The sequence below is a fragment of the Triticum urartu genome, chromosome 5 (genome assembly GCF_003073215.2).
Source record: "Triticum urartu cultivar G1812 chromosome 5, Tu2.1, whole genome shotgun sequence".
NCBI classification, from domain to species: domain Eukaryota; kingdom Viridiplantae; phylum Streptophyta; class Magnoliopsida; order Poales; family Poaceae; genus Triticum; species Triticum urartu.
The window spans coordinates 21,702,569-21,712,730 of NC_053026.1; the positions used below are offsets into that span (position 1 = coordinate 21,702,569).

Sequence of the window (10,162 nt, forward strand, 5' to 3'; positions counted from 1 at the left end):
TCATATGCACACATAATTATTCTCAAACATACCAACATCATCTCAATCAAATAAATTTGTCAAATAATATGGTGTCACATATGCAAATACATATCATCTAGAGTACCAAATTTCACCATATCTTTTGCAAATATAGTATGCCAACAATAGGATTATCTACACATACACACATCATCTATCAAACCAAATATAGTATGCCAAAGTCTATTTTACATACACAAATCATATATTCACCACCCCTCTTAATTCAAAAAAATAATCCTATGGACAACATATACACAAAACGGAATTGATTTTACCTACATGTTCAACTACACATCATCTACTGCCTACCTAATCATCTATCAACTACAAAAAATTTCCTAAAAAAAGAAACCATCTACTCATCTAACATCACCTAGTGTTGAATAATGCATCCAACCAAAGAGGGGAAAACAAAAACAAATTGGAGGGAATGGGGGAGAATACCTCAAAGAAGCTTGGGGGGGTCAGATCTGTGAGTTTGAGGGGTTGATGGAGTAGATCAAGGGGGGTGGTGGTGGGAGGGAGAGAAGGGGCGACGAACTGCCCCCTGTTCGTCGAACCAGACGCCAGAGAAGATGAGATTGGGATGGGTGGGCTGGCCCCGCGGCGTTATCCACTTACCGGGGCCAGACGCCACGGTCCCTGGCGTCTGGCCCCTTTGCCACGTCAGCAGGTCAACGGGCACGCGGGCAGTGCGGGCCAGGGGCCAGACGCCAGGGTACCTGGCGTTTGCTTCGTAACCCAGACGCCATGGACCTTGGTGTCACCGAAAAAGGTCAGAAACGAAATTTTTTTGGAACGAGGTCAAATCAGGATTTTCTTTGCACAATGGGTCAGAACAGTAATTTTGTCCCCCGAGTCCCTTTCCCCTCGAAGACACACCAACTCTTCACCACAACCACCCTCCATCCCGGCCGGTCATTGATCTCACTGGCCTCGCGGAGGCGAGCATTAATTGAAGGTCGGCGAGATAAAGGCGGCTGCTGAGATAGACGGTGGGCTTCTTTCGGGTGACGTCGAAGTCGGCCATGTGTCGGGGCGATGCGGGAGGGTCCGAGGCGCCGTCCAAAGGCCGGGAAATATATTATAAGTATTAACGGTTATCGCGAGAGGAGAGAATGTGACGGTGACGGGGAGCTATATATTCCGTCCGGATATGATCGGCGGCGGGGACGGATCTCTTGCGGCTGGAGGCGAGGAGGAAGGAAGACAACAACCACGGCGCACGGTGTTTGATTTGATGGCATGGATGGTGGTGGTGGCCTAGATCGACGTACAGGGAGGACGGACGAAGTTGGTGCTCAGCGCCAGCAGAGAGGGCTGCCTCATGGAGATGGAGGGAGGTCCACTAACTAGGAGGGGTGAGCCCCATGCCACTTGGAAGACTCGATGGTGTTTCTAACATCATCGAATGACATGTGGAGGTTTGTCTCGGATGTACGACGGATCTCGTGTTCGTTTGGTAAAACTTGGAAGAAGTTTTTATGTGCACACTTTTTATGTGCAACAGCGGTAAGAGAAAATACCGCCCGACAACACCAACGAACAGAGCACTAACAGCGGCAAAATTCACCGCCTTCCTCAAATCGTCCCCCAAACTGACAGTTCGGCGACCTCGCTGCCACGGCCGCCTCTCCCCCTCACCTCGCCACCGACCCCGGTGCTCCTTATTTTCATCGTCGGCCTCCTCCCCGCTGGTCGGCCTGCCTCTTCGTCGCCGGCCTCCCCTCCTCAGGGACGGATTCAAGGGGGGACGAGGGGGGGCGAGACCCCCCCTGACGATAGCGTTTTCTGTTAATAGCGACTAGATTTTCCTTGATTTTGGTTAACTGCACGTAGTGTCTGTCTCGTTTCGCCCCCCCTGTGGCCCTGTCCCTCTTTCTATAATGCAACGTGAAGGCCCAGCCCATATACGTCAGACAAAAAAGTAGGCTATTGTAGAAGGGGAAGCCCATTGTAGAAGGCAATGGGGCCAGGTCTGAACGCACGCACGCCTAGGTCAGATTGTGGCTACGTTGGTGGTAGCTACGGGATCGACGCCTGATCCCCGGTCGCCCGCAACCTCCTCTGCTGCTATTGGGGAACCGTCTAGAGTAGTTCATGATCCATCGACATGGAGCTTCCAATCTTTAGTCCAGAATTGCTGAAGGGGAAATTAAGACCATGCACAGGCCGATCGGCCGGCCGGCCGCAGAGCCGGGCAACTAGGCATGGAAACATGGTTAGATTACTTTCTCTTCTTCTCAATTACTTAGTCGATGGCTGATGTTTTGAGATTAGATTAACTTGTGCCTTTAGAAGTAGAAACGAAGTAGGAGTACAAGATTTGATCTGTATAAACTACAAAAAAAAAAAATATTAACCGTGAGACATGGTTTTGCATTGGTTATCCGTTCCTGTAGTTGAATGATTTAGTTACATCCGAATTGCTTTCAGAATTTGCTTTATGAAAACTTTTGATTGAAATTGAATTTACTCATATCTCGCGCCAATTTTCTTTGCTTGATTATTAGGATGGACATATGGTTCATCAAAATAGGCTATTGTCTCATTAAAATAAATAGGCTACTGTGTCTGTCCATGATCTTATTATAAGTTTACGCACTGAAAGCGAACTCTCAACCCCCCTATGTCAAAATCCTGGCTCCGTCCCTGCCCCTCCTCCACCAGACGCGTCGCCCGCTCCCGTTTTCAGATGCGGCCCCGAGGCACTTGGCCGCCCCTCTCCTACCGACGGCCGACACCCACATCCACGCGGACGGCCGCCACTCTCCCTCACCGACCCGCGGGCAAAGTATCTCCGGTTTTCGTCCGACCTGAACACCGAGTCACTGACAGAGCCGAGGTCGGGGCTGCGGAGCAGATTTGTTTGGGAAAGTGGAAGGATTGACGATGCGAATAGACAGAGAATCTGGTGAAGTACTAACCACTAACCAGCCGTCTGGAATGTGGAGAGTGCACCATGCATATCCAATATTGTATAATTGAGTGACTTTGACAGTAGCGTGTGATTGCATTGCAGGCAGGCAACTAGTCCAGTGGCCGGTGGTGACTCCCACTCTCCCAGTCTGGCCACAAAATTGTATGACGCAGACTTGATTGAATTGAATGGGCCTGCTTTGCAATAGCATACCGCATAAAGGTATGAAGCATTTGTAGGAATATTGCTTCAGTTTTAATTCGGCAACACTTTGCAGGGTATAGGTAGTATGAGTATAACCAAACTGCAGCTTATTTCCATAATTAGAAAATACTCTTATGAAGCTTCTGTTCCAGAAGATAAATCACCTATTTCTTTTGTTTTTTTTTTTACTTTGGTGCCTACTTTCATTTTTGTAAACTCAACCTGGCTCATCCTGCCACGGTCTTTAGCTATTTACAAATTTTGCTGTCATATGTTGTTTGAAACTGAAATCTCCAGAGTTTCAGCACATTGTCAAAAAGGAATTTGGTTGAATACTAACCAGCCGGCTGGAATGTTTACGCCTGCTCTGGTACAGAGTGCACCGTGCATATACAGCAGAACCAAGTGGCTTCGACTGTACCGTGTGGTTGCAGGCAGGCAGGCAACTAGTCTAGTGGCTGCCTAACTCCCATCACAGTCTGGCCACAAATTTGTATGAATCAGACTTGTTTGAGTGGGTCTCCTTGAACCCCTGATGGACTGGGACTTTGACGGTAGACTCCGCGGGGCTAGTAGTATGGCCAAACATCTCTGGTAGTATGGCTCAGGTACATAGCTAAATACTACTAGTAACATACAGATCTAGTGTGTATGAGTAGAAAATGGACTCGGCCGTGCTTATATCACAAACAAACATGACTGTAGGCAAATATATATTACTTCCAATCATGTCTAGACTTCACTAATCATTGCTTTAACATAATTTGTTTTGATATGGCAGTCCACATGCTCGTATGCATAGGGTATTCACCGGTAGATGGAAAATGGGTGTAATCCTTTATACTACCTCTGTACCAAAATATAAGATGTTTTTGCAGTTCAATTTGAACTACAAAAACGTCTTATATTTTGATACGGAGGGAGTAGATTTTTATGCTCACATCTCATACAACTATAATTTTTTTACTAAGGATCGGTGATGAGAAAGGGGGGTTATGCCTGAAAGTTCATACAAGGGGCATAGTAAACCCCCTGTTCCTCCTTTCTCTCTGTAGATTTATTGTCAACCTGGTTCTTCTGATGTGTGTCGCTAGCAGGACTTTTCTTCCAGGAATCTTTGAGCATAATTGAGTGACTTTGACAGTCAACTAGTCTTGTGGCTGGTAACTCCCATCACAGTGTGGCCACAGAATTGTATGAGCAGACTTCATTGAATGGGTCTTCTTGAAACCCTGAAAGACTGGGACTGGGACTTTGACCATAGACTACATGGGGTTGGCTTAAAGATCTCTGGTAGTATAACTCTAGTGCATATGCTTCCCCAGATATCTAGTTCTTGTTCATCCAAGATGTATCGCACAACCAATCTCTTGGTCACCCTCATCATCCTAAGCATCACTTCATTTTCACAAGTGGTGCATGCACTAGCACTACAACCCCAGTATGCCCATGGCGGTGGCTGCATCCCTGCCGAGAGGGCCGCCTTGCTTGCCTTCCAGAAGGGGATCACAAGTGACGGCGCTGATATCCTCGCCTCGTGGGAAGGGTATGATTGCTGTCGGTGGAGGGGCATCAGCTGCAGCAACCGAACAGGCCATGTCATCAAGCTTCACCTTCGCAATACGTTTCCAGGCCGTGACGCCTATAACTACAATGGGTGTGATGATGCCAATTCATTGTTCGGCAAGATAAGTCCCTCTCTGCTTTCCTTGAAGAATCTAGAGCACATGGATCTTAGCATGAACTGTTTGCTAGGGCCAAATAGCCATATTCCTCAGTTTTTGGGATCCATGGATAACTTGAGATACCTTAACCTCTCTGGCATTCCATTTATCGGTGGAGTTCCTTCTCAGCTTGGTAACTTGTCTAAGTTGCAACATCTTGACCTTGGCGAGGGTTATTCCGGGATGTACTCAGCGGACATCACATGGTTAACAAAGCTACCCTTGCTGCAGTATCTTAGTATGAGCACAATAAATCTCTCAAGGATAGCTGACTGGCCTCGTCCTTTGAATATGATTCCATCACTAAGAGTTATCAATCTTGCTGGATGCTCACTTGATACTGCAAGTCAATCGCTTCCCTACCTTAACCTCACAAAACTTGAGAAGCTTGATTTGTCCTCGAATAATCTAGGCCACTCAATTGCATCAAGTTGGTTTTGGAAAGTGACGAGCCTCAAATATCTCAGCCTTCATGCGACTCAGTTATTTGGAAAATTTCCGGATGCACTAGGAAACATGACGTCACTCAAGGTACTTGATTTGGCATTCAACAATCTGAATAAGACTGAAAACCTTCAAAGTCTTCTTAAAAACCTTTGCTGCTTGGAAATCCTCGACCTCTCTAAAAATGTTATGAATGGAAATATAGTGGCGGTGATGGAGGGGTTGCCGGAATGCGCACAGGAAAAGTTGCTAGAGCTGCATTTCAGTGAAAACAATTTCATCGGGACCTTGCCAAATTTTATAGGGGAATTCAGCAGCTTGAGCATGCTTGACCTGTCCAGAAACAACCTTGCTGGACCTATACCGCCAGGGCTTTGGAATTTGACCCGTCTAGCCATCCTTGATCTCAGCTGGAATCAACTCAACGGGAACGTACCAACTGAAATTTCTTCTCTGAAGAATCTGGTTTCTCTGAGACTAAGCAACAACAGACTTGGTGGTGCAATCACAGAAGGACACTTTGCAAATTTAAAAAGTTTAAAGAAAATAGACTTGTCTTCCAATAATTTGAAGATTGCACTGGATTCAGATTGGCTTTCTCCCTTTAGGCTACAGTCTGGAGATTTTGCATCTTGCCAAATAGGGCCTTTATTTCCAGCTTGGCTTCAGCAGCTGCGGGGAATCGATTCACTTAACATTTCAAACACTGGTTTAGTGGACAAATTTCCTGATTGGTTCTGGTATACATTTTCACGGGCAACTGATCTCGACATCTCTAACAACCAAATAAGTGGCACCTTGCCAGCACATCTGGATGGCATGGCTTTGGAAAAACTGCACCTAGGTTCAAACCGGCTCACCGGGTCAATGCCTTCGTTGCCGGCAAATATTACTTGGTTAGACATCTCCAATAATAACTTTTCAGGAGTAATACCATCCAATTTTGAAGCCTCCCGACTTCAAATCTTGATTGTCTATTCAAATCGAATTGGTGGGTACATTCCCGAATCTATTTGCAAACTGCAACAGTTAGTGTACCTGGATTTGTCAAACAATTTTTTGGAGGGTGAAATTCCTCAATGTTTTGACATAAAAAAACTACAGTTTCTTCTGCTCAGTAACAACAGTTTATCAGGAAAATTCCCAACATTTTTGCAGAACAACACTGCTATGGTGTTTTTGGACCTTGCATGGAATAAGTTGTCTGGAAGATTGCCTACATGGATAGGAGATCTGGGGAAATTAAGATTTGTACTACTGTGCCACAATGCATTTTGTGATAATATTCCGGTCGAAGTAACAAGGCTCAGGAATCTTCAATACTTGGATCTATCAGCCAATAATTTCTCTGGTGCAATACCTTGGCATCTATCAAACCTGACATTTATGAGAAGGATACAAAAGGAATTCATGGGTATATATGACACATATAATGCATCCGCGCGCATTGGCGAGATGGGAGCTGGTCACCTGGGAGAAATATTGCCAGTAGTAACAAAAGGACATCAACTTTTATATGGTGGAGCAATTGTTTATGTTGTGAGCATCGATCTATCAGACAACTCCTTGACCGGTGAAATCCCTACAGACATCACTTCCCTTGCCGAGCTCATGAATTTGAACCTGTCATCGAACAAATTGAGCGGACAAATCCCAAACATGATCGGGGCCATGCGGTCACTGGAATCGCTCGACGTCTCTGAGAACAAGCTCTCTGGTGAAATCCCATGGAGCTTGTCAAGCCTGACGTATTTGTCCGCCCTTAACCTGTCCTACAACAATTTGTCCGGAAGGATACCTTCTGGCCCGCAACTTGACACCCTCATCTCGGACAACATATACATCGGCAACAGCGGGCTTTGTGGGCCTCCTCTCAGCAGAAGTTGTTCAGGAAATAATTCTTCCATCATTCATGGTGACGTCGGAAGCAGCAAGCAAGAGCTTGTTCCACTAACCTTTTATTTCGGCCTTGTGCTGGGACTTGTGGTGGGGCTCTGACATGTCGCGTGCCGTCCATGGAGAATGCCATGTGATGATCCGGCGGTGACATCATAGAAGAAGCAAGTATGATAATTATTGCATGTAGTATGTATTAGCATAAATATATCCATGATAAGTTCTTTTCATGATAAACACTTCGGGTGGTTTGAGGGGGCAAAGTACTTGTATTGTAAGACGTGTGGGTATGGACTAATACAGAATCTAGTCGCTTAAATAATGTTGCTTGATGTAATACGTGCTGGTTCAGCAGGTAGGCAGGTACTTGGAGACCTCACTAGGCAAGAAGCCAATCAGGTTAAAGTGACCAGTCATGGGCGTGCCGTCCTTGTTGCCCTGGCTGGCATATCGGGCGAAGGATCGCAGCGCCTTCTTCCTCGTGTCCACCTATATCATCCAGATCCTTTCGTTGTCAGCGTGGACGCCGATGATGAGACGCCGTTGCTCTCTCCTTAGCATGAGGCAGATGGTGTCGGGGTCGTAGCACAAGAACCCGTCGACCGTGTCAGCTTTCGATCGTGTGGGTATTGCAGTTTGCTGAATGTTTCTATTGTCTGCTATTTTGATGTACATGCAATCTCAGAGGCTGCAGATTTTGAAGCGATGATACCTTTGTGTTTGTGATCAGGTCATTGATCCTTTTACAACATTTTGATCCTGACCACCTTCTTCTCTAAGAATATCTGAAATTTATTGATTGCAAACTTATCTTCAGCGAACTGCTACAAATCTGAGCATCTATATAAACGGGAGAGCCAGGCACTAGGTATATACTATTGGGTTTGAGCTCTTGTGAACTCTTGGCTTGGATTATGTTCCGTTTTTATGCGGCTTGCTTGCATAACGTTTACGTACTCCAAAGCCCAAGTTGTGAAGCTGCTCACTATGCTATCTGAGTTGAGCAAACTTTATGTTTAGGGTATTGCCCAGATGATGTTTTCGAAAAAAGGCATTTCAAACATGATCTAACTTTTTTTAGGGGGTCAAACATGATCCAACTTTTTTTTATGAGGGGTACATGATCCAGCTTTTTTTTTTAGAACTACATGATCTAACTATACACCCGCTTGTAGCCTGGCCTCAGGTGCCCCCTAAGGCCTTGTTCGGTTAGGCATGGATTGGAGGGGTTTGAAAGGGATTAAATCCCTTGCAAGTCAAAATCTCCCTCAAACCTCCCCAATCCCCTTCAATCCCTGTGGTGAGGGGATTAAACGAACATGGCCTAAATGGGCCAGTCAAGCGCGGGAGGAGCGCTGGCTCTCTAGGGTACATAATTTTTGTTTTATTTCTTATACATACAATTCTAAAATAGAAAATTATTTGTCTTGAATTTTAACAAAAATTCATCACGAGTTGAAATAATACTTATAGACAGCTAAAAGAGTGTTTGCATAATTAAAAATAAATGTTGGTCGCATTAAAAAAATGTATGTGACTTTTTACAAACGCTCAAGTGTTTCAAAAAAATGTTTGTGGCATTTAAAAAATATATTTATACAACATGAAAACATATTTGTGCAATTCAACAAAACGTTGATGGCATTCAAAAAACTGTATGTGGCATTCTAAAGATGTTCACGTGTTTAAAAAAAATGTTCATCACATTTTAGAAGATGTTTATATTTTTTTAAATGCTCACTCCGGCTCATGTGCGGGGTGCTATTTACTGGATGGTTAATTTGCCACATCCAAATGTGTTCATCCGCTTTGATTTATCTGATGAAAAGTTCACTTCGCCATACATAGAGAATTAGAGATAGAGAAAAGAGAGCCTGCTCACGGAATAGAACTGGTTTCATCAACTTGATGCGTGTCTCATAAAAGTTGGACCCTAATATTTGACCGAACATCAGATCTTAGACTGTCATGTAGCGAACGGTTCGTTCGCTATTGGTGATCCCCCCACACGAACGAAAACGTTCGACGGGAAAACACCACCAGCGCGAACTGGTCCAGCGAGCCAGCCTACACCTTATCTGTTGGTCTTATTGGCTGGGCTTGCTGGACCGATAGAATCATGCGTATATGAGAAGATGAACAACAATAACAAAGCCTTTCCAAACAGTTTGTGCAGGCTAAAGCTGAAACCCATAAAAATCTCGCAACCAACTCATGGTTCTTTGATGATAATCTAGTCCTTCAGATCCCTTTTGATGTATTCCTGTCATCAGTGGCGTAGCTAGGCCCCAGGCTACTATGGCCATGGCCTGGGGCGTGGCTCTATGATCCTTTGTATACTGTAGGTATTTTTGGCACTGTAGCCTTTGTAGGTAATGTAGATACAAGGGCTGGCCTGAGGCGTAGGCCAGCCCTGCCTACGCCACTGCCTGTCATGTCAAGTTTGGTCTACCATGACCTCTCTTGACATTATCAGCACACTTTAGCCATCCGTTATGCATTGGAGCTTCTGAGGGCCTGTACTGAATAAGCCAAAACCATCTCTTGGACAAACTTCTCTTCAATCGGTGCTACCTCAACTCTATCTCGTATATCATCATTCCGGATGCGGTCCTTCCTTTTGTTGTCACCGATCCATCTCAACATGCGCATCTCCGCCACACCTAACTGCTGAACATGTCGCCTTTTAGTCGACCAACACTCATCATCATACAACATTGTGGGCCGAATCACCATCCTATAGAACCTACCTTTTAACTTTTGTGGCACTCTCGTCATAGAAAACACCTGAAACTTGGCGCCACTTAATCCATCCGACTTTGATCCGATGGTTCACATCTTCATCGATATCCCCATCCTTCTGTAGCATTGACCCCAAATATCGAAAGGTGTCCTTCTGAGGCACCATCTATCCATCAAGGCTAACCTCCTCCTCATGTCTAGTACTACT

General features: G+C 45.2%; 1 protein-coding gene across 1 annotated transcript; it reads left to right on the forward strand.

The window, feature by feature from the left end:
- The first annotated feature begins 4,295 nt into the window (after nt 1-4,295).
- LOC125507297 (receptor-like protein EIX1) lies at nt 4,296-7,961 on the forward strand. Its single transcript, XM_048671922.1, has one exon. The coding sequence runs from the start codon at nt 4,363-4,365 to the stop codon at nt 7,312-7,314; it is 2,952 nt and encodes a 983-aa protein (XP_048527879.1). The 5' UTR covers nt 4,296-4,362; the 3' UTR covers nt 7,315-7,961.
- The last annotated feature ends 2,201 nt before the right edge of the window (nt 7,962-10,162 follow it).